This window comes from Eurosta solidaginis, chromosome 4, assembly GCF_040869045.1.
Source record: "Eurosta solidaginis isolate ZX-2024a chromosome 4, ASM4086904v1, whole genome shotgun sequence".
Taxonomy (NCBI): Eukaryota; Metazoa; Arthropoda; class Insecta; order Diptera; family Tephritidae; genus Eurosta; species Eurosta solidaginis.
This window is the reverse complement of record NC_090322.1, coordinates 276482806-276508934: the sequence shown is the minus strand read 5'-3', so window position 1 is coordinate 276508934 and position 26129 is coordinate 276482806. Positions and strand designations below refer to the sequence as shown.

The window sequence follows — 26129 nt, the reverse complement described above, 5'->3', positions numbered from 1 at the left end:
TGAACCATGGTACTACTTTGATGAAAAGCTCTGAACCAGTTAGGAACGCGATCAAAAGGTCTGCAAAGGGAATATTTGCCATGTCGTAGGGCATCATAATGCTAAACATTTCAGCTGAAAGCAGTGCTGACGACAGGACTAGAACTAGTACCATATCTTGATGACATAGTTCTGCATCATTCGCTGCATAGTGGTTACATGAAATTTTAACCGACTAATACCAACTGCATCCAAAAGTGACATGAGGTGATCAATAATAACTTGTTGTCGGCAAAGGGATCAATCGCAGACCATGCTATATGGGGGTCAATCGCGCGATTTTTTTCCTCTGTTCTTTTTCCCTCTATCTCGCTCTTCCTCACCCTCTGTCAATCAATCTCCATATCGCTATTTCCCTTCTAATTCTTATTTGAACCTATGTGAAAGATTTCATAAGTCCGAAAGTTTAAGGAACTCGCAATATAATATGGACCGATCTTATGGCCCTCTTCCCAGGTTATCGTAAAGATAAAATTTTGCGCGTTTGCCTAACATATTCGGTTTGGATTCGACATAAAACATATAGGCTCCCCAATTTGTAGGAAATATTTTAAAGTAGCAAAGCAAAAATTGGAACAGAAGCTTGCCCTGCACCTCTCTAAACCTACTGTATATCGTGCGAGATACTATTGTATAAAATTGTAAGCGATATTTTTAATTTAAATCCATTTTTATACTTTTCTGAATAACATCTTTTAGGCTTATTCGACGCGTTCCTAAAAGTAAGAAACACCACCATCGGAAGCATATGCCCAGTTATTGCACAATATTTTGTGGCGCTGCTGCACAATCTGGTTAATGTGTTTTGTGAATAAACCGGTTGACACAAAATCACAATCGCTTTTTAGTTCTCAAAACTTTGTGTAGGCCGATTTTTTTTAGTTGTGGACAAGCAGTTAACTACCACAACAAAGAGTCTTTTAATGTTGTTGCCATTGTTCAACGGCTTAGTATTGCAACTTTGTGCAACCAATTTATAGTACAGAGATTGAAAAGACCACGAACTTGTGTGATCATAAATATTCGGCTAAGCAGTTAAACATGACAACAAACAGCAACTAAAAAAAAAACAAAAACACATATTTGCAAATGAAATACTGCAGCCACGTAAAGTTGAAATAGGCTGGCATGCTGAAGAGCTCACTGTATATAAATAAAGGGATAACTTGACTGGTACTTTGTATTTGTTGGCCAATGTGGTTGGTTCTGTTAATATTGAGCTCCTCACAAAGTGTCCTTCTTAAATCTAATTATTTGATTTTTCCTAAGGGCATAGAGCTATAACTATTTTGCAACGATTTAATGTCAACCTTTGTAAATTTTGGTTTGGAGACAAACACGTTTGGCTTCAGTGTTTAATTTCGTTCCGACATGATCGCGGCGTGTGTAGTTGAGTGATACGATTGCAGGTAGAAGTTAGTGGTTCTAAATTGTATGCCGTCCAGGGGCTGATTTCGGGTTTGTGCTCTTGTTAGTCTTTGTTGTATATTTTGAGGAACTTCTCAAACCAAAATTGAGAAAGAATGCCACAAACTTGTTCCAAAATCTCTCTAATCTGTAGTACTATGTCGTGGTTAATCCAAGCAACATCTTTTTGGATCTCTTTTGAAGTAGGTAACACTAAGCTAAGACATTTTAGGAAGAAGCTATAACTATAATTTTGTACTACTATACTTGGTCCTTTTCGAAGTCTTGTGATCATAATATTCATAGCAGATGATACTCTAAATCCAATCATTAGATCCACTTTTATTCAGAACGCATTCCTCACACTTTATTATTGTGATTATTGCAGTATCTTTAAATTCTTCTCTTCTGATTTATTTATCTATTGTGTAGATTTATATATAGAGGTTAAGGGCGGAAGGGCAGCAAAACCTCGTATCACTGAACAAACATATTTATAAACTTCCATGATTTATGATCCGCGGCACTTGTTACTCGCTGCTCAATTATACAACCTACAACAGAAGAAGAAGAAGCGTGCAATAAATAATCAAGAAAACAGCATTGAAGCGGAAAAGTCAAGAATCGTTCATAAATTTTCCTTTTGATCGGTAGGGTAAGGAGGAACACGCGCCCAACGCGCTTCATAAGTTTGGCCAGAAAAACAACAAATAAATTTGTAATAACTAGAAACGTGTGTTGGATGCAACTTAAAAAAAAAAAACAGAAAACATTAGTAAAATAGTTAAGCACTTCAGAGACTTAAAGATGTATGACTTCTCTAATGAGTGATAACTTTCCAACTTGGTTCCGTTTGCGTAGAAAGCAGGAAGGGGTGAAGGGGCAAATATGAGTGTTTGCGCGTACAAGGTGTTTGTCCGCCCACCAACTGGTTTGTTGTACGAATTGTCGTTTTGTTGCCATGTCTGATAATTTTGGCCATCTCTGGCATTTGACAACTTTTGGCCTTGTCTGGGTTCGTATGGTGGGCTTAGCGTTTGTTTTGGGTCGGGTCAGCTACAGTCGATAATCTTGTGCCATTACAAGCAAATGTACTGTTTTATCTTCTTGATGCTTTTGATTTATCCCAATGGATTTTAAATGGCCTCACAAAATGCCAGACGCTGACTTTAGGGAATGATGGCTGTTGGTTTTAAGGACATAGCGAAATGATTGGCAAAAGACTTTATTTGCAATTACCGTGGCTTCATATGACCGCGTCTACATGCCAATGTTGCACATGTTTTTGCGGATTTTTATTACACACTTCAGTTTTTCCTTTATTCTGTTGTTGTTGCACACATGCCCATATCAAGTGTCTTGCACTTGTGGAGAAAAAACCCCCGCGCTCTTGATGTAGCAAAGCCAGAATATCCATTCGCAGGTCTACGTCATTTTCACAAACCAGCATCCCTGCTAGCACTCAAATTGTTCACAAATTTTTTACTTTTTATTTTCTCGAAATCCCTAAAGGCTTTTGTGTGATCATGTCCGCGGTCGTCGTGTTCTGTCCGAGTATACCTATGTACTCTTTGTCTGTTTAGTGCTTTTCTGGCCGCAATGACTGGCATAAAGTTTGTATCTACGGCTAAGAACTGCTGGCGCATTGCGGGTTTTCTTGTTAAGCTTTGCATTCCAAATTATTTTGTTGTTGTTGCTTCGGCTCAAGTGGCCACTTGTTATAATATTAGGCGCGTCTCACTTTTATGATGCCACTTCGCGGTTGCACCGTAACTTACCTTTACATCTGTGTATCTGCTTTGAGTTTCATTACGAAAATCAGAGTTGGGGATAGTGCACTGTATTTGGAATGAAGACTCTTCGCCCCCAACAAATCTTTTCGTAGGTGAGTTGGCTGAAATAAGCAACTACTAATATTATAAACTGAATGATAGAAGAAGTTTCTATCGATTGTCAGCTTACGAGTATAAATAAGGCAGATAATAAAAAGCAAACTTATATGTGAAGGCAGAAGTCGAAAAAAGTGCAAAAAATAATGGATCACATTTTCAATTTCATTACAGTATAATGTGTGAGATTAGAGAGTACTTTCCGCTCCACTACTAATGTGCAGAGCTTAAAAGTGGAAAGTTGACTTGAAAATTAGTAGAATAAAAATTCAGTACAACACCCCTACCTGTGATCACAATTTTTTCTCGTTTCTCTTTGTTTCGCTTTATCACAAATTAAATTTGAAAGGAAAATCCCCAAAGCGCGTCATAATCCACCGAGAACGAAGCCACAGCTTCGCCAGAGAAGAGCCAACAATGCATTAACTATTCAATTACATTATGGAATCGTCTAGTGGTGCAGAAATTGTTAACGTCATGGTCATAGGCTTCATCATGCACGTTTGTATGAATCGGGTTGGTGTCTTACGAGGTCTATGCTTGTACGGCTGATTACCATTGATTGGTTTTGCGCATATTTTGGTGTTTGTGCTTTCGCCGTTCGCACGCTTAGAGTTTTCCAATCGAATAGAATGATGCAGCATAGAATCAATTTGTTGTTGTAGGTAACTGACAACCTGGGTGGGAATTGTTTTACTTCATGTACTCCATTGGTTTTTAGTTGCGCATTATGGTTTTCTCTGTACAAAGTTGAGCTCCAAGCATTTCAAGCGAGGAAGAAGAAATTAATATTTGGTGTAGCGCATATTTATGTTATGTTGTTGTTTTTATACTCAGTTGAGCAGAGCTCACAGAGTATATTAAGTTTGATTGGATAACGGTTGGTTGTACATATATAAAGGAATCGAGATAGATATAGACTTCCATATATCAAAATAATCAGGATCGAAAAAAAATTTGATTGAGCCATGTCCGTCCGTCCGTCCGGCCGTCCGTTAACACGATAACTTGAGTAAATTTTGAGGTATCTTGATGAAATTTGGTATGTGGGCTTCTGAGCACTCATCTCAGATCGCTATTTAAAATGAACGATATCGGACTATAACCACGCCCACTTTTTTGGTATCGAAAATTTCGAAAAACCGAAAAATTGCGATAATTCATTACAAAAGAGAGATAAAGCGACGAAACTTGGTAGATGAGTTGAACTTATGACGCAGAATAGAAAATTAGTAAAATTTTGGACAATGGGCGTGGCACCGCCCACTTTTAAAAGAAAGTAATTTAAAATTTTGCAAGCTGTAATTTGGCTGTCGTTGAAGATATCATGATGAAATTTGGCAGGAACGTTACTCCTATTACTGTATGTACGCTTAATAAAAATTAGCAAAATTTTTTTTAAAGTAAAATTTTAACAAAAGATTTAATATCTTTAGAGTATATAAGTAAATTATGTCAACATTCAACTCCAGTAATGATATAGTGCAACAAAATACAAAAATAAAAGAAAATTTCAAAATGGGCGTGGCTCCGCCCTTTTTCATTTAATTTGTCTAGGATACTTTTAATGCCATAAGTCGACAAAACTTTTACCAATCCTTGTGAAATTTGGTAGGGGCATAGAGTTTATGACGTTAACTCTTTTCTGTGAAATCGGTTGATGCCACGCCCAGTTTTTATACACAGTCGTCCGTCTGTCCTTCCGCATGGCCGTTAACACGATAACTTGAGCAAAAATCGACATATCTTTAATGAACTTAGTTCACGTGCTTACTTGAACTCACTTTATCTTGGTATGAAAAATGAACGAAATCCGACTATGATCACGCCCACTTTTTCGATATCGAAAATTACGAAAAATGAAAAAAATGCCATAATTATATACCAAATACGAAAAAAGGGATGAAATATGGTAAGGTAATTGGATTGTTTTATTGACGCGAAATATAACTTTAGAAAAAACTTTATAAAATGGTTGTGACACCTACCATATTAAGTAGAAGAAAATGAAAAAGTTCTGCAGGGCGAAATAAAAAACCCTTAAAATCTTGGCAGGTATTACATATATAAATAAATTAGCGGTATCCAACAGATGATGTTCTGGGTCACCCTGGTCCATATTTTGGTCGATATCTGAAAAACGACTTCACATATACAACTACAACCACTCCTTTTAAAAATACTCATTAACACCTTTCATTTGATACCCATATCGTACTAACAAAGTCTAGAGTCACCCCTGGTCCACCTTTATTACGATACCTCGAAAAAGCGTCCACCTATAGAACCAAGGCCCACTCCCTTTTAAAATACTCATTAACTCCTTTCGTTTGATACCCATATTGTACAAACAAATTCTAGAGTCACCCCTGGTCCACCTTTATGGCGATATTTCGAAAATGCGACCACCTATACAACAACCACCACTCCCTTTTAAAACCCTCATTAATACCTTTAATTTGATACCCATATCGTACAAGCACATTCTAGAGTCAACCCTGGTCCCCCTTTATGGCGATATTTCGAAACGGCATCCACCTATAGAACTAAAGCCCACTCCCTTTTAAAATACTCATTAACATAATTCGTTTGATGCCCATATTGTACAAACGAATTCTAGGTTCACCCCTATTCCACCTTTGTGGCGATATCTCGAAACGGCGTCCACCTATGGAACTAAGGATTACTCCCTTTTAAAATACTCATTAACACCTTTCTTTTGATACCCATATTGTACAAACAAATTCTAGAGTCACCCCTGGTCCACCTTTATGGCGATATCTCGAAACGGCGTCCACCTATGTAACTAAGGATTACTCCCTTTTAAAATACTCATTAACACCTTTCTTTTGATACCCATATTGTACAAACAAATTCTAGAGTCACCCCTGGTCCACCTTTATGGCGATATTTCGAAAATGCGACAACCTATACAACAACCACCACTCCCTTTTAAAACCCTCATTAATACCTTTAATTTGATACCCATATCGTACAAACGCATTCTAGAGTCAACCCTGATCCACCTTTATGGCTATATCCCTAAATGGCGTCTACCTATAGAACTATGGCCCACTCCCTCATAAAATACTCTTTAATGCCTTTCATTTGATACAAATGTCATACAAACACATTCCAGGGTTTCCCTCGGTTCATTTACCTACATGGTTATTTTCCCTTATGCTGTCACCATAGCTCTCAACTGAGTATGTAATGTTCGGTTACACCCGAACTTAACCTTCCTTACTTGTTTTTGCTTAAATTTTTTATGAGCACATGACTTGCAACACAGCCACGTAGCCGGCAATCGGGGTGCCATCTTAGGCCCATGGTTTGGTTACATGGAAAATACCGCAAATAAGTTCTTTCAAAACGTCTACGCCCCTCGAAATGGTTGGGCCAATCATTTAAGTGTCTTCCTGCCCGCCTCATTGAAATATCAAAATACCTATTAAGGAAGTCTGGGCTCCGGCGAAACTGGTCATTGTACTTAGCCTGCTGCATCGTATATATATTAAGGATACATGTATATACGCAAATATCATCTTCCGTGAGGAGCTATAGACTAGTTAGAAACGCTTGTCTTACACAATCTCGTTGAAATGGACCGCTTTATGTTTGACGTTGGTATTGGGAGTATTGTGAAGGGCCTAATAAAAAGGAGCGGACCAGTACCATTTAAAATTTTGGTTTAAATATCTCAATTTGCGCTTACATATATATAATTGTAATTTAGGTATACATATGTCATAAATATATAGCCAATTTTGTGATAGCTAAAGATTTAAGCAATTCAAACAAAAAAGTCGGCGTGGTCGTTAACGAATTTCCTTCCGATCTAAATATATCTAATACAACGAACCACAATTCTGCAAATTCTCAAGGATTAATAATGGCTGGCGAATCTTTAAAGTTTTCTTCTTCTAAATGCGGGCAGTGCCACGCCCATTTTTCAAAATTTTACCAAACTTTTATTTTGCGGTATTAAATTAATCCACCCGTTCGTTACTTTGCCTGTATTTACTAAATCATTGCTCCATTTTTTTTTTCCATATTTTCGGAATCGAAAAATAGGCGCTATTATTATATGATTTCGAACATTTTCAATACAGTGCGATGATTTATCACATTTATTCCAATTTTCGAAATAGAAATTTTTGTTCAGAGTAGGCGTGTTCGCCAAACCAATTCCGTTAGTTTTCTTTGAGTGTATATACAATAGCAAAGACAATCTACATCCGAAATTTCAATGTCATAAAAGCGGGCGTGGTTGTAGTACGATTTCGCCTATTTGCAATACTATCTAATTTTTATTGAAGTTATCGTGCTAACGGGCGGACATTCCTCAGTCAATGATAATTTTTTTATATGGAAGTATATATCTATCTCGATTTCTTTATGCCATTACGTAATACCGTTATTTAAATGTAACGATACGCTTCTGTACAAGTACATGCTGAATATAAAAATTGGAAAGTAGCTCCACCTAAATTAAAGGAGAAGCTCAGCCATGAATTTATCACAGTTGAATCGCAAAAAATAGCCTTTAAAGCAGTGTTGCCACTGCTAAACATGTTATAAACTTGTTAAGCTCTCAGGTGAGGATGTAATGTTCGGTTACACCCGAACTTAGCCTTCCTGACTTGTTTTTGGTTGTTTTCACATACAGTTTTAAAATTAATATGCCATTAAATAAAAATAAAAAAACAAATGTAAGGCGCGATAACCTCCGAAGATATTTTAGGCCGGACTTCTCTTCCAATTTACGTCGTGCTCCTTTTTTTTAATTTTTCCTACAAATTGGCGGGACGGGACCTATTTGTTCTATGCCGACTCCGAGCGGCATCTGTGAGGCAGATGAGTTTTCACTGAGAGCTTTTCATTGCAGAAATACACTCGGAGTGCTTGCCAAACACTGCCGCGGGGCGACCCCGCTTAGAAAAATTTTCTTCTAATTGAAAACCCTTATTTCTAAAATTTTGATGTTGCTTTGTCCGGGGTGTGAACCCAGGGCATTCGGTGTGGTAGGCGGAGCACGCTACCATCACACCACGGTCGCCGCCATTATTTTGACTTTACAACCGTTCCCTTCTGATGTCCTTTTGAGCTCTGTAGTCGTTTTAACGGTCGGTTCTTTCATTGTTTGTTGTAACGAGAAGGATATTTCAAGAGGATACAACTGGCTTAGAAGTTATTAAAATGCTTATGAAGAGTCAAATAGATGAAGGTGTAGGAATTAAAAAAAGAGGGCAGTTCCACCCACTGGGAAGGGGAATTCCGTAATGTTTTGCAACAAATTTTGGGATAATTTCGCAACCCTTTTGAAATCATTTTCGCACTACTAAAACAAAAAATTGAGTGTTATAAATAAGCTTGAGTTTTTCAAAAGGCTGATGGAGCAGTGCGATGCGAAAGCTCATAAAAATATAAAAAAAAAATTAAATATATAGCTAGCTAATAGCAATATTTTCAAACAAAATTATTAAATAATCAGATGACTGAAACAATTTTTCGCCGTTTATTTTTACTATTTAAATGCTGTGTCATCGCGACAGTTGATCAAAAGCCCAAACCGCCTTGATGTTGGCTATTAAAACCAAACACGCCCACATTAGGGAGACTAGAAAAAAGTGATGCTTTATTTTTTTTGGTAAATAATCAACAAAACGTCGTTAATAGTTTGTGTAATTCCTTGGGAAAATTTATTGTTCATTATTTACAAAAGAGAAAACTCAAACTGAAAAGTAGCAACAAAAACGCAATACATGGAAAATAATATCAGTACTCAACAAACCTTACTACCAATTTTGTGCATTGGATTTTAAAAACTTTGGGCATGGTCACAAGTAAAATATCTTGAGTCTGAGTTTTCTCGGCCACTCTAATGTACAAACATACAAATATACATATATTTATTCATTAATCATCCGCCTGCCGCTCCAAATAAATTCAATTAATAAATATTTTAGTTGGAAATTCATATATTTTACAAAAAAAGGAATTGTTTTAATTTTTTTTGTAAGTACTTTAAAACTTGCCTTCATTTAAACAAAAATTTAAAGTTTATTAGTCGCTTTTATGGGTGTATGACGTAGCAAAATTCACGCTACATTCAAAAAGCTGTAACCCGCAATCGGGAATTTGTTTGAATTTTTCAATACCACATTCATATCAATTTAATTGAACTGGGGTTTCGATTACCTTTTGCTTAACGGAAAGTAAAAAAACGAGATATTTTTTGTATAAATGAAGGTGTTGATTAGCATTTATTATTAAGCGTGTGTTGTTCACACTAACACAGTAACAAAAGTCTGCTTGAGAACAAACAATATGACTATTTAGCTGGCTTAACCGTTGGTGGTCGCTATTGGCGTTATGGCACACCTTAGCCAAGGGAATGCCTGATTTGTATATTTCATTGTCTGGTTGGTGCAAAGCGATGGTGAAGATAAGGCGGTGTTCAACATTCAGCATTCAGCATTCGAAAAGCGAGCGAAGAAACAAACACATTTACACACACATACGTACATACATACACTGATATAAAATTAATTCTATTAAACAAAAGCATATTTTGATTATCTTTCTTTCTAGGCCAAAAATGAAAAATGTCCGGATTAGTTGCTTGAGTTGTTTTATTTTTAGGATCAATAAAACATCACTACAAAAATATATTTACGCCATTTCGAACACACGATTGCATAAGTGTGCGTAAGCATGCACACCCACACCAACACTTAAATCAATTAAATCGAAATGCATCAAAGCGTCGGTTGACATTCACTTGTGCAAACACACACACAAACACAGAAGCATTTATGCGCTTTTTTCGTTTGCAGATGGATATCACGCCGACGCAGAAATTGCTATCCAAACGCTGAGAAATGTGTGGTGAGGCAGAGGTGAGGGATTGGTAAAAAAAAACGCAGAAAACCAAAAAACAAAATATTTAAATTCAAAGTGCAACACGTGCGGAAAATGCCATTCGCTTGACACATACACACACATATATACATACGTGTGTTTGAATGTGACGTGCATAATTAACACGCACACACACACTCCTGCGTTCCTTAGCTGCTCCGTACGCAGATTTAGGAATTTTCCGCTTTTAAATGCTCCTCGTCGGTGCGCTCAGCGTCAGCAAAATTTATGCGAACTATTTCCCAGTGAAATAAGCAAGCATTAAAAGATAAAGCAACAAAAAAGTGGAAAATCAAATCGCGAAACAAACGAAAACTTATTTTAATTATCATAATAAAAGGCGAACGTAAGCGAAAAAGCAATATGCGTAAATCGTAAAGGCGGAGAAGGAAGAGACAATAATTGTAAGGCAAATTTATTATTAACACGATTCACTCTTTCACAACAAATTAATGCTGCCATAAGTAAGAATTAAAATAAAGCAACTACAACAAATGTAAGCGAAAACCGCCAACACAGATAAAATAATATGAAAATTAATTGAAATAATTTTAAATACGACATACGACGCGGGTGCGTGATACGAAAAAGAAAAAAAAAAACAAACAAAAACATTCCCGAAAAAGAAACGAAATAAAAATTAAAAAAATAAGTGTAAAAAAAGCTCGTAGGTAAAAAAAAACAATAACATCAAAATGACTATGAAATCAATGAAATACTCCGATTGTGATACGATCATGGATGGCTATAATCCGGTGCCGCCTCCGTTGCCCCGACGTGTACCGCCAGTGCGTAACATTTATGCCGAGCCGTTTGCGCATGAACCAAATCACTCAAGCAGGTAATTTAAATTTATTTTTGTTGTTTTAAAGCAACATTTGTTTGTATCGAAATTGGTCTTCTTGAAAGCTTTCAAATCCAAAAAGTTGAATCTTGTGGGGAAGGCCCTCAGGTATATTTGTTTAAAATTGATAAAAAAAAGAATTATAACAAGTAAAGAAGGTTAAGTTCGGGTGTAACCGAACATTACATACTCAGTTGAGATCTATGGTGACAACATAAGGGAAAATAACCATGCAGGAAAATGAACCGAGGGAAACACTGGAATGTATTTGTATGACATGTGTATCAAATGGATGGTATTAAAGAGTATTTTAAGAGGGAGTGGGCCATAGTTCTATAGGTGGACGCCTTTTCGAGATATCGTTATAAAAGTGGATCAGGGGAGATTCTAGAATGCGTTTGTACAATTTGGGTATCAAACGAAAGGTGGTAATAAGTATTTTAAAAGGGAATGGCCTTATTTCTATAGGTGGACGCCTTTTCCAGAAATCGCCATAAGGTGGACCATGGGTTACTCTAGAATGTGATTGTACGAAATGGGTATCAAATTAAAGGTATTAATGAGGGTTTTAAAAGGGAGGGGCCCTTAGTTGTATATGTGAAGGCATTTTCGAGATATCGACAAAAATGTGGACCAGGGTGACCCAGAACATCATCTGTCGGATACCGCCAATTTATTTATATATGTAATACCACGAACAGTATTCCTGCCAAGATTCCAAGGGCTTTTGATTTCGCCCTGCAGAACTTTTTCATTTTCTTCTACTTAATATGGTAGGTGTCACACCCATTTTACAAAGTTTTTTCCTAAAGTTATATTTTGCATCAATAAACCAATCCAATTACCATGTTTCATCCCTTTTTCGTATTCCGTATAGAATTATGTCATTTTTTGAATTTTTCGTAATATTCGATATCGAAAAAGTGGGCGTGGTCGTAATCGGATTTCGACCATTTTTTATACCAATACAAAGTGAGTTCAGATAAGTGCGTGAACTAAGTTTAATAAAGATATATCAATTTTTGCTCAAGTTATCGTGTTAACGGCCGAGCGGAAGGACAGACGGTAGACTGTGTATAAAAACTGGGCGTGGCTTCAACCGATTTCGCCCTTTTTCACATTCAACAGTTATCGTCCTAGAATCTAAGCCCCTACCAAATTTCACAAGGATTGGTAAATTTTTGTTCGACTTATGGCAATCAAATTATCCTAGACAAATTAAATGAAAACGGGCGGATCCACGCCCATTTTGAAACTTTCTTTTGTTTTTGTACTTTGTTGCACCGTATCATTACTGGAGTTGGATGTTGACATAATTTACTTATATACTGAAAAGATATTAAATTTTTTGTTAAAATTTGCTTTAAAAAAAATTTTTTTTAAAGTGGGCGTTGTCGTTCTGCGATGTTGCTAATTTTTATTAAGCATGCATATAGTAACAGGAGTAACGTTCTTGCCAAATTTCATCATGATATCTTCAACGACTGCCAAATTACAGCTTGCAAAACTTTTAAATTACCGTCTTTTAAAAGTGGGGGTGCCACACCCATTGTCCAAAATTTTACTAATTTTCTATTCTGCGTCATAAGTTCAACTCACCTACCAAGTTTCATCACTTTATCCGTCTTTGGTAATGAATTATCGCACATTTTCGGTTTTTCGAAATTTTCGTTATTGAAAAAGTGGGCGTGGTTATAGTCCGATATCGTTCATTTTAAATAGCGATCTGAGATAAGTGCCAAGGAACCTACATACCAAATTTCATCAATATACCTCAAAATTTACTCAAGTTAACGTGTCAACGGACGGACGGACGGACGGACATGGCTCAATCAAATTTTTTTTCGATACTGATGATTTTGATATATGGAAGTCTATATCTATCTCGATTCCTTTATATATGTACAACCAACCGTTATCCAATCAAAGTTAATATACTCTGTGAGCTAAGCTCAACTGAGTATAAAAATTATTTGACAAATTAGCAAACTCTAGTTAGAATGAAAACAGCTCGTATAACTCGCATCTAAAGGGTGGATAACCATCCATTTCTTATTGAGAAAAGAGTCAAACATAGTGTGCTGAGTCCAAGGCTTTGTCTACTTTCGGTCGTGGAAAGTATCCAGACTGGAGGGGGTCGACCCTTTTCTGCTACTACAGGGAATAAAACATCGAGTTCCACCCGCTTTCGGCATCGCCCTATTATCTTCGGTTTCTTTCTTCAAAATTAGAAAAGTCATGAAAGCGGTATCTTGGAGGGACGACCGAGTCAATTCTGATCACTAGGACTTGCTTTAGGAAGGTGGTAGGTTATCTCTCCTCTTGTAAGACTTAGTCGTAGATGACCTTCTTTATCTACTGAAAATTATTGAATTCGATAACAAGTGACTTTCTGGTGTTAGTACCATCTCTGCGTTTCCCAAAAATCAGCTTTGCAGCGGACCAACAATATATAGGGGTTAGATGCTCCCATAAACCAAATAAAAAGGGATTCTTTTCCTGCTTGGATCGAAATTTGATGATATCAAGAAGGGAGCCCGTATCTATAGGTGGAGCTTCATGATATCGGAGAAAAAACCACTGCAGAAAAGTTATCGGTAAAGGAAGCTTCTGAAACCGTTTATCCTCGAACCCAATCAATTCGGGTCAGACAGGTGAGCAGCATTGCTTACCTTGCATTTTTACATAAACACTTCTAAAATAATAGACGCTTCTTTAAAGTCCTTGATCGACTTATGGCTTAGGTCAGACCTGTTAAATAATGATAAAAAATGTTAATGATTAAGAATTGTATTGAGTGGTCTTCAGGCAATTGTTGAATGATAAATTACCAGAAGGTATGCCTTTTTAATGATAAATAATTAATAAATTTCACATTAAAATTAATATATTAATTAATTTTCACTGCATATTTGATATAAATTTTAATTGTGTTAATTAAATTTGATTAGTTTTAATTACAAAATTAATAAACTCATTTGAATGGTTTCAGTTGATTTTGGCTAATTTAAATATATAATTAAAACAATAACATATTATTTTTGATTAGTTTTAATTACTAATTTTTCATTTATTTTTACTTATTTTATTTATTTTAATCGATTGATTATTTTTATAATATTGATATAATAGTGAACAACGAAAATCACTGCTAAAAATCCAATATAACTAAGTTGTTAAAAGCGCGATTGTACATATTCCACACAATTTGGATTAAAAAAAATATAGCATATAGTATTAAGTATAGTATGAGAGAGCAACGGGGTATGCATATGGCTGAGTGGATAAAGATAGTATGAATAAAGTATGAATGTTGGAGATTTCGAGTTCAATACTCAGCTCCTGATGAAGAAGTGAAACTCAAAAAGATGTCCTAGTAAATAAATAAAAATAAATGTAAGGCGCGATAACCTCCGAAGAGATCTAAGGCCGAGCTTCTCTTCCAATTTGCGTCGTGCTCCTCTTGATTTTCCCTACAAATCGGCCGGACGGGACCTACATGTTTTATGCCGACTCCGAACGGCATCTGCCTGAGAGCTTTTCATGGCAGAAATACACCCGGAGTGCTTGCCAAACACTGCCGAGGGGCGACCCCGCTTAGAAAAATTTTCTTCTAATTGAAAAATCTTATTTCTAAAATTTTGATGTTGCTTTGCCCGGGAGTTGAACCCAGGGCATACGGTGTGATAGGCGGAGCACGCTACCATCACACCACGGTGGCCGCCATGTCCTAGTAACAATCACAAATTTTTAAATTTTTCTCTAATATCAATAACAAAAAAAAATTGTATAAAGTAATATGAGTCTGCCTTGCTAATTAAATACAATTAATTTATTAATTACTAGGCCATGAGAAAGAAAAAAGGTATCATTTAAACTAAAAAATGCAAATTTAACAGTTCTGATGAAAATCTAAAGTAAAAGAATAACTTGGTAATTTCCAAAAACTTCTAAAACAACTATTTTCCACCTTGCGTTGAGTAATAAATACCCTCGTATGCCTAATTTTGAACCCTGCTTTCATATGGGAGCACATACATATTTAAGCAAAAATTTATACAAGATTCAAGATGTACTTTCTACAAATTTATTGCCTTGCAAATGCCGCGTCGTGTTGCAGACAGCAGAAAAAAAATGTGTCGAGGCGAATGCAAAATGTTTGTTGATAAAAATCGTGTCATAAATATTTTGTAAAACCCTATAATCCACACACACACACACAAACATGCTTTCGAGTGTTTTTCTTAATATGCATTGTTTGTGTTTTAGGCGAAACAAAGCCTTGGCCAGCAAAAACTAATTGAAATTTATGCAAATCAACTTTCGGGGGAACATAAAACATGCCAAACCCAACGCTTGACAAAAACTAAAAGCGCCGAAAAGTGGGACAGAAATGCCGACATAAAAAAACATGCATTCATTTATTTAAACAATTCATGAATATTTGCCTTTAAGCCCTAAACATGACTTTGAAGCTTTTGCTGAAGCCATAAAAAATGTTAAGGAAGCGGCACGCTTGATGAACTGAGCTCAGCCATGGTGACACTGCCAATGTGCAACATTGCTGAGTTTAATGGGATTGGCGGGCTTTTGTTGCACGAAACACAACAAGAATGCAAACAATTCGCTACATTGGCGAATTTTTTACCATTCAAAGCGTTAAACAAGAAGAAAACTTTAGGACTGATTTACAATTAAAAAGGGCGTCGTCATACATTAAAATTTACTGAACTTTTCCATTGCTATATTCCACAAAATCCATGTAGCAAGGCTATGCTTAAACTAAACATTGAACCCATCGGCCAAAGTCAGGCATTTTGTCAAGCGTTCTGCAGTTGCGGTCAAAACATGCAATCATTTGTTAGGTTGGTTTGCTTGATAAATTTGTATGAAATTTTAGTTGCCACGGCTTTTTGGTCAGTCAAAATCTTATAAATGCGTGAAAAAATGTATAAAAAATCAATATTCCCGCGACATCTTTGTGAAAAATTTAAAAGGAACGGTGAGGTTGGTTTATTTAGTTGATATAATGTTCAAAATTTGATTACTCCTTATTCAGTAATGTCGAGAGCAGCACCCTTATAAAGATATATATTGCCGATGGCAAAAATTATCTGGAAATACGCCATGAAGTACCAAACAAGTGGGAAAAAGCGTGGAAGAAATACAGCAATTTTGGTTGAAAGATGCCAAAAACTGTTGACTTAATGCCACGAGGCTGTGCAGCAATTCTAAAGAATAAGGGTCATGCAACTAAACTCTAATTTGAAATTAGGCAACACCCAATGTAAAAAAAAATAAAAGCACCATTATATAAAAGTTATGTAAAAATTACAATAACAATATGTTACACTACTACGTTTTTCACCGCGCAAAATTCGCTGGAGTTCACAGTAGTCGTTCACAAATTAGAACCTTTAGTAATTAGAATTTCCAGAAATTAGAACCAACTTTTGCAATACATTACACGATCTGTAATTAGAATAGAAAATTCAAATTTCTGAGCGTATTTTGTTTTTTTGTTGCAAAATAGACATAAAAAGGGCAATCCCCAATTTATTCATGTTACGCTCGGTAGTCGTTGGATTTTCGTCGCGGTTTTGTACAGTTTTTGTTAGTTTTTTGGTGAAATTCGATAAACTTGCACGTGTTTTGGCTTTGTTTTCTTTAAAAGTAAACGTAATTCGCTGAAATGCCAATTAAACGTAGGAAAAATACTTTGGAATTGTAAACCAAAGTTCAGATCTTCGAAAAGCTTCACGAAGGTGTTCAGGGGAAGCGGTTAACCATAGAATTTGATGTAGCGCCATCTGCAATCAGCTATATCAAATTTTAAACGCTGTTTCTTCTACCGATCATTATGCTAACAAAAAATCATTGCAAATCGCTGAATATTAGTTATTAAGTTTTTGATTCATTTTTGGTTTCTTTTTAATGTATTACTATCGATCTTTTATGTATTTTTAATGAAAAAATATATATATTGTAATTGGAATTTTTTTTTTTGGATCTTTTTTGAATTAGCGTATAAGTTTATACATACATATATGTATATTTAATACAAAAACATGTGATATGTATTGTACTGAATTTTTACCTTATGTATTATTGTTTTTATGAACTAAATTGAATAATATCAATTTCATTGTAGTTTTTTAATGCAAATTGACTTAATTTTTAAGGTTTTAGACAAATAGAAAACGTCCAGGAATTAGAATTTTTCAGAAATTAGAACCACCCTAAAAAAAGTGGATCTATATGTGAGCGTCTACTGTATTTGTTTATCTTTTTAAAACAAGATAAAGTTTAAGATTGTTTTATTTATTTATTTATTTATTTAAGCCAATTAAAAAAGAATCTTATAGGCTAATTATAAAAGTGTAAAGTAGTTAACAATGTATAATAATATAAATTACCTTACTTATAAAAAGTATTTATAATACTCAGAAAGCCATCTTTCGAACAAGAAAAATCTATCTCACAAAATTTAGAAATTCTATTGAATTCAATTAAGGCTCTAGTAATTGGAGCATTCCGCGCATAAAGAGCCCTGAGAACACCAATATGAAAAAAATCAGAAGCACGAAGAGCTCTAGCCGGTATATTAATGAAAATCCTCTCCAAGAGCACAGGGCAATCAACAACCCCACGTAACAAATCGAAAACGAACGGCAGCGATAAAATTGTCCTCCTGTCCTGCAATGATTTTAAGTTAATCAATAAGCAACGAGCTTTATAAGTCGGGATAGAATCCGAGAAGCGCAGACTGCGTAATGCAAAGTGTACGAATACTTTTCGGATTCGTTCAATTCTTGCAACATGGCAGGAATAATACGGAGACCAGATGAAACAAGCGTACTCAAGTTTGGATCGCACAAACGCAGAATATAAAAGCTTTAGCGTATACGGTTCACTGAAATCCAAGCTATGACGCCTAATAAAAGCTAGCATGGCATACGACTTAACAATGCACACATTAATATGACTTGAAAACGAAAACTTCGAGTCAAATATTACTCCCAAGTCCTTAATTTCACTAACCCGCAACAGGGGCGAGTTTGATATTTGATACACGGTATCAATCAAGTTGACACGCTTCGAAAAAGTTATTTGAAAGCACTTTTTTAGATTAAGTGATAACCGATTATTATTACACCAGTTACTAAGTTTATCCAAAGCTTCTTGCAACAATATCGCATCATGAAGGCTATGAATAGGCAAGTATATCTTAAGGTCATCTGCATACAGCAAGAATCTTACTTTAGAGAAGCAAGAGCGAATATCATTAATAAACATGACAAAAAACAGTGGACCCAGGATACTACCTTGTGGAACACCGGAGGAAGCAACGAATGGACGAGACCTAACACCATCAACTACAACCATGCAACGACGATTAAATAAGTAGGATTCAATCCAACTCAAAAATACCGAGTGAAAGCCCAAGCAGGCTAACTTTTTTATCAAAATAACATGGGAGACCCGATCGAATGCCTTGGAAAAGTCAGTATACACAGCGTCAACCTGATATCCTGCCTGAAAAGCTGCGAGGCAGTCATCCGAGAAAATAGTCAGATTAGACACAGTTGAACGTCCTGGAAAAAATCCATGCTGCTCTGGACACACAAAATTCTTTACACAGAAACGTAGTTTATCTTGGATGATACATTCAAAGACCTTCGCAATGGTGGACAGTTTTGAAATAGGCCCATAATTAGTAATATTATTTTTATTGCCGCTCTTGAAAATAGGTGTAATGAACGCTACTTTCCACGCATCAATAAAAGTACCTGTAGATAACGAATTATTAAAAATTAAACAACAGTGGGAATCACATTGTTTAAACAAAATTGCAGAGAACCCATCGATATCGGTAATCGTCGACGTCTTAAGCCGAATAAGCCCATTAAGAATATCTTCCTTAGACAATACTACATTACCGAAGTCAATAGAAGCCTGAATATTAAAAGTAATATTATCATGATTGACAGAGTCAGAAGTGAAATTGTTCATAAAGTATTCAGCAAAAAGATTTGCGGCGTCCTCCGGACTATCGACAGCTTCTTCATCAAGAAAAAGGGAGGACGGAATATTCGAAACTGATTTCTTCGAGTTGACAAAGTTCCAAAATGATTTTGGGTTAGATTTAAGATTTTCCTCAAAATTTAAAATATAATTTCTGTGTAAGAATTTATCCAGACACGCGAATTTCTTATCATACTCTTTATACAAGTTGAAAAACGTTGGATTTTGAGTTCTTTTAAATTTACGGAAAATTTTATTTTTCAAATTCCGGAGTTTCATTAAGGCTCTATTATGCCAGGGCACCTTGTACTTCTTTTCGGAAGCCAAGGGAATGACATTTCTACAAGTTTGCAGGACAGTAGACTTAAATATCTCAAACCTTTTAGTGGTATCAAGACTGCAAGTAGTAGTAGTACTGGTAGTACTCGCTTCGGCAAATTTATAAAACTCAAGATCAAGAACTAATGGAACATGAAGCAAATCGGATTTTTTAATAGGAGAAATACATTCAAAAATTGAAAAATTTAGATTATTAGATAAAAATATCAAATCCAAAGTACGACCTAGTCTGTTTGAAAAACGATTAATTTGTTTAATATCAATACTTAAAACACTATCTATTAAATATATTTCACTGGAGCCAATGACCTCACATGCTATTAAAGCCGAGTTTTACTATCTGATTTGTTAGATATTTGCACTATTAGGGGGAAAAACTAAAAAATTAGTTAGTAGCGATTACGTAAGTCCGCTACTAAGATTTTTACCACAACTGTCTGTACATAAATTCGACTTATTCATTTCTGAAAGCTGAGAAGGTATTGCCATCGCAATACAATGAAAGTTTTTTTAATGCCCAAATGCTCGTATCTCGAATAATACCACAACAATAGACGCCGCTCTGTTGATGGTGATTTAAAATTAGCTTTGCCAATGCAAAGTCGCCGACAGGGCTGCCGAAACTGTTAACAAGTTAAAGCAGGCTAAACATAATTAAGAAAAAATTAAAAAAAAGTGGAACACACATACACAAACGACAATGTAGTTGTGCTTTTGCTGACATAAGAACTTGCAATACAGCTGTTGCAGGCCGCTATCGAGCACAATTTGTATGCACCTGGAAGCGTTGCGAGAATGGAAAGCCAGTGTAGAGAGAAGACACACATATATGTACATATTTACATATGTGGGGGTGCAGGACAAAAATGCAATACATATAACGAGCCAACCAAGAACAAAGTACAAGGGAATTGCGTTTTTTGCTCGACTTGTCAAGGGCTTCAGTATGGCTTAGTTTAATTTTCGACTTCAAACTCAAGGCATGCGAGCAATAGGACGAACGAGCGTTTCTTTATATGCGTAAGCTTGTTGATGTATTGATTGTGTGTGTATGGGCTCGTAATATAGGGCACGTGTTCCTGTTATGTATACCGTTACAGCAGTTAACAAAGCTAAATGAGAGTTTATAGGAAGTGCGTGTGCTAGGAAACCGAATAGCACACAAGGCAACATGAAAAGTAGTGAGAGTAGATGAGGTGAAACCGTTTGAAGGTAAAGTTACAGGAAGAGGGTGCGTTTAGGGTAGAATATCGCATAGCCGCGCCGCAAGCAACTGAGCCACTCTTAGCTTAGGATAACGAGCGCATAAGCAATACAACAAATTTGTAATATGCTTAGAGCTATAAAAATTGTAAAACAAATAAGCACAAACATGGAAAAACAAATAAAAAAAGGAGCACAAATAACAATAATAACATATTATAATATTAGCATCTATTAAAGCAAATCCTTTCAGCTATACAAATTTACAAAAAATCATATTATCGAAATGTTAGCGCAAAGAGAATTAAATGAAATGTAATAAAAGGCAAAATGGAAAATAATATATAGTACGTAATACGTAAAATGCCATTATGGCACTGAGCCTAAAGGTCATTAAGGGATGTTTAGGGATATTATGTAAATTACTGAATTTATTTGTTGATGTTGCCATAAACGATGGACGTTCGGATTTAATCTTGTCTACGCATATAGATATACATAAATACACAAATACTTTGGTATATGTGGGCGCTTTTAAGTTTGTTTACAGCCGATATATATTGAATGGAACGGTATAGCTCAAGAGCCAGCTTTAGTGAACATTTCTACCGAGCCAGTAATCTTAGTTACCACTATACATATTTCGATAGTTTTAATACTTTTACTTGTTTTCTCAAACAATAAATTTACTCACCGAATGTATCAGCGATAGTTTCAATCGCAATGAATGTAAGCGGCTTCCACAGGCAAACTCCCAACCTTACTTACTTACTTAATTGGCGCTTAACCGTCTAAACGGTTATGGCCGTCCAACAAGGCGCACCAGTCACTCCTTCGCTCCGCCAACCGGCGCCAATTGGTCACACCAAGGGAGTTTAAATCGTTTTCCACCTGGTCCTTCCAACGGAGAGGGCCGCCCTCTACCTCTGCTTCCATAGGCGGGTTCCGATAGAAACACTTTCTTGGCCGGAGCATCATCATTCATTCGCATAACATGGCCTAGCCAGCGCAGCCGCTGCGTTTTAATTCGCTGGACTATGTTGATGTCTGCGTATAGCTCGTACAGCTCATCATTAAATCTTCTTCGGTACTCGCCATCGCCAACGCGCAGAGGTCCATAAATCTTTCGAAGAACTTTTCTCTCGAACACTCCCAAAGCCGCTTCATCTGCTGTTGTCATGGTCCATGCTTCTGCCCCATATATGTAGCAGGACGGGTACGATAACTGACTTGTAGAGTATGATTTTCGTTCACCGAGAGGACTTTACTTTTCAATTGTCTACCTAGTCCAAAGTAGCATTTATTGGCAATTGTCCGTTTCGCTGGATTTCAGTGCTGATGTTGTTGCTAGTGTTGATGGTGGTTCCCAAATAAACGAAGCCTTTTACTAATTCGAAATTATGGCTGCCAACAGTAGCGTGGTTTCCAAGGCGCGTATGCGCTGACTCTTTGCTCGATGACAGCAGGTACTTCGTTTTGTCCTCATTCACCATCAAACCCATCTTTACCGCTTCTTTTTCCAGTTTGGAGTAAGCAGAACTAACAGCGCGGTTGTTTAAGCCGATGATATCAATGTCATCAGCATATGCAAGTAATTGCACGCTTTTATAGTATATTGTTCCAGTGCAGAACTGGAAACTCCCAACCATCCTGCAACTTAAGTTCACTGTGGATGAAACTACAACAGCTGTTACAAGAACTTCAAAAAGCGTTACTTAAACACTAATAGAGCCAAGAATATGGAATGAGGAGAACTACGACCAAAATGGTATCTCCAGAATTATACTTGGTGTGAATGCAGCGACAGATTTTTTCTGACAAGAACTTTAAAGTGAGAATTTCCTATAGAATGAATTTGTTGGCCTCTATAGTACGTAAGAAGATCTTCATCTCATTCTACATAGACGTGTCTAAAATAAACTGTGCTGGTTCATAACTATTTTCGAAAAGCTTTAATTCGTACCCTCCATCCGCCATCTAAGCTTGGCGCGTATCATCGAAGTGGATGCAAAATAAATATAGAATATTTGTTGCTTCTTGTTAGAATAGAAAACTCTGTGACTGCTCCCAACCTTAACATCTAACAAGACAACCAAATTGTGTTCATTGTGTTGAATTCACGCGAAGCATCAGATTCAGTCATGGCAATAAAAAATTAGAAGAAAGAGCAAGGACCTAGCTACGCTAAGACATCAGTAAAATGGGACTTATGTAACAGATTAAAGAAAACTGCCAATATCGGTACTATATGGATCCTTCAAAAATCCGCAAACAAATGGGGGTTGATTAAGACTACAGTAGAGTTACATAGTTTAGAAATATTGAAAAACAGCCACAATTACGAGACACTGGCGTTGGAACTGCACGCAAAAAGAATGGGAATGCCTGTTAATGACGTACATATGTACAAGTCATAATAAAAACTAAAAACTAAGTAAAAAGGCGCATTTTATACAAAGCTTTGTCAGCAGTAGAGTTGTAGGTGCGTCTCGTAGAACTACTGTCGAGTTGTCCGCTTGCACCAGTCCGAGAGCAAGTTGTGTGTATGGCTTTCATTCAAATGGTGGTCACTACCTGAAACCCTATGACTCAAGTACAGTACAAGTCGAAAAACCTTAGAAAAAATGTACAGTTTCAAGAAGTAATATTAGTGTAGGAGCGACTTAAACTGCTTTCAAAGCATTCCATTTATTTTACTTTCACATTTGCATTATGTCAATTCCCAGAAAGGGCTGATTAAAAATTGCCAATTAATGAAGTTCAATCAAAATGTCAATTAAGCATCCAGCGCACATCCTTCCAAAAAAAAACCCCATAATGCACAACACAAAAGAAAAAGTACTGAAAGTAATTAAAAGCCAATTAAATTCTTGAGAAACGGTAGAGCCAAAATCATAAAAGAATCAAATTCAACTTGCGGCACAATGTATCAGGCAGACTGTGCAACTCGGAATATATTTGCTCATTATTCCGATTTTGTGGCAGCCACCAACAGCACATTGTGGCATGCTTCATGAATACATAAACATGCATATGCGTATGTACATATGTGTGTACAATGATGAGCATTAACATGGTGTTTATATATGTACGTACTTAAATGAGTAACTTAACGCTGACGAGCTGGCATCGTAATGAAGAGTCTTTCTTAAGCCTAAGCCATCTCACTTTCTTAGAATTTTCTACGTGCCACAATAAGCTGGAAATGGTCATTTAAATGACAAATAAAATTTAATAAAAAATAACAACAATAATAACAAAACGTGTACACAACAATCAAATAACAAAGAAATCATAAAAACAAAACATAAACAGAGGTCAGACATAGGGCGCAGCTCATCATTTCAGCCCTCATCTGACAAACAACTACGTGTGTCCGCTTGAACGCTTTAACTCGCGGCGTGGCTTACTCGATTTGCTTGCCGTGAGTCGGGAATATAAGCTATTTTTACCAGCTTATTTCATACAAAAGTTATATTTATTTTTTCTTCAGTGGGTATTTTCGGATTGCATATTAAATAGATAACAATTGGAGTTCAGATTCAAAGCAAACAAAAAAAGTAGTTGGCAAAGCATGGCATTCCTATTTGAATGGAAATCTAAAACGAAAACATGTTGTAATTCATAAAAAAAAATATGAAACACGAAACATAGTAAAGAGACGAATATCATAAGCGCAGCAATCTAGAGAAGACAGCGGAACGAATGCCATCGAGCATGACAAACAGCAGGGAGGATGTCATTCCATTGTCACATTTCCAGCAACAGCAGGCGGCTAGAACTTTCGACGGCAACAGTGGCAGCCCGTGGGCTCAGCGTATTGTCGCCACGATATTTTCAACACATGATTTGAGGTCAACTTAGAATAAATTAAGGCCATAGTTAATAATCTATTGCTACGGCAATAATCGCCTAAGACTTGAACGTTTTTCTCAGTTGAAGATTTTAATTATTTTGTTTACGAAGATCTCCCAGCATGAAGTATATGTTCATATGTATATGCATACATACATAAATGCATAATAATGTCTGATTGAAAAACAGTTGAAGCGTAGGTTGTGTGAGAATAAATAAAACATGATTGGGTGCAACCTGAGCCAACATAAAAAACGCATCTTGGGTATCTGGGACAATTTGACTGACATGTCAACGCCATAGTCATAAAACAGTTCAGTCGGCATTTGAGCGTTCGGCAATTGTCCGTTTACGATCCCATCAGAGCTAAGCCCTCATCCAAATAAATAAATATAAATTTTCTAACCGCAAAAAACAATTGTTCGTATATAAAAATGATTTCGTTTCAACAAAAAGCTTATACATTAGGGATGTGCTATCGAATGCGTCTAATCGGTTTTCAGCGTCAGCATATACTGAACTGTTCCGCCTTTTTGCTATGAACGGCAGTATGTTCCCTACTTCTTATGATCGCTTATAGGTTTTTTTTTTGGGTATATCCATGTATGCATATAAACATGTACATATGCACACATAGGATAGGATAGGATAGGTTAGGTGGTAGCTGCCCTGATAAGGATAGCTCACTTGGACAACACGAAGGTCCGTTGTGATACCACATACACCAAAAATAACGGTGACCTAGATCCAGCTACTTAGAGAATCGTTGGGTAGCAACGATAAAGCTCCGAATGATACCGATCTCAACTTTGGATATATCCTCGGGAGATCCAAGTGAGTCGCGACCGAAGTACTTTCGCCTAATTCTGGCAAAAGCTGGACAATTAAGCATAAAGTGATTTGGTGATTCCACCTCATCATCCTCCATACAGCTGCAGCAGGATGGAGTTTCCAGTATATTCAGACGTACCGCATGGATACCCATGGGACAGTGCCCTGTCAAAACCCCAATGACCATTGATAGGTGAGCCTTAGTGAACCCAATTATTTCAGCAGACCTCCTGCCATCCACTTTCGGCCAGAAAGATCTTGCTACCCTGCAAGACGTGGTATCCGCCCAACGTTTGCTGAGCTGATTCGAGGCCCAGCTATGGAGGAGCAATCCACAGGTGGCCAGCGGGATCCCGAAGTCCCTACAGCCATCTTCATCCGGTTCAGTTGTACCGATGCGGGCTAAGAGATCCGCTTGACAGTTACCCGGGATATCACTATGGCCCGGGACCCAGATAATCTTAATTGTAAAATAATTCGATGCAATCGCAACCGAGGTCAGGCACTCCCAGACCACCCTCGATCGCACTGTAGTTGAGCTCAAGGCCTTGATAGCCGATTGGCTATCAGAGTAGATGTTAAATTCCCTAACCGTGGTAGCACTGGATAGCATTCCATCCACCGCATCCTTAATCGCAGCAATTTCCGCTTGGAATACACTGCAGAGATCAGCCAACTTAAACTTGCGGCTTAAATTTAGCTCTTGACAAAAGACCCCCCCACCAACCTTTCCATCCAGCTTTGACCCATCCGTGAACAAGTTAACCGGTCCC

At 36.7% G+C, this 26129-nt stretch overlaps 1 protein-coding gene across 5 annotated transcripts in view; it reads left to right on the top strand.

The window, feature by feature from the left end:
• Ten-a (tenascin accessory) overlaps window positions 1–26129 on the top strand; it is a 458238-nt gene that overhangs the window by 54764 nt on the left and 377345 nt on the right. For all 5 annotated transcript variants that reach the window (XM_067778438.1, XM_067778436.1, XM_067778434.1 and 2 more), the window contains exon 2: window positions 9930–11100. In XM_067778438.1, the coding sequence (XP_067634539.1) occupies window positions 10955–11100 (146 nt within the window). In that variant the 5' untranslated portion in view covers window positions 9930–10954. The remainder of the gene's footprint in view (window positions 1–9929; window positions 11101–26129) is intronic.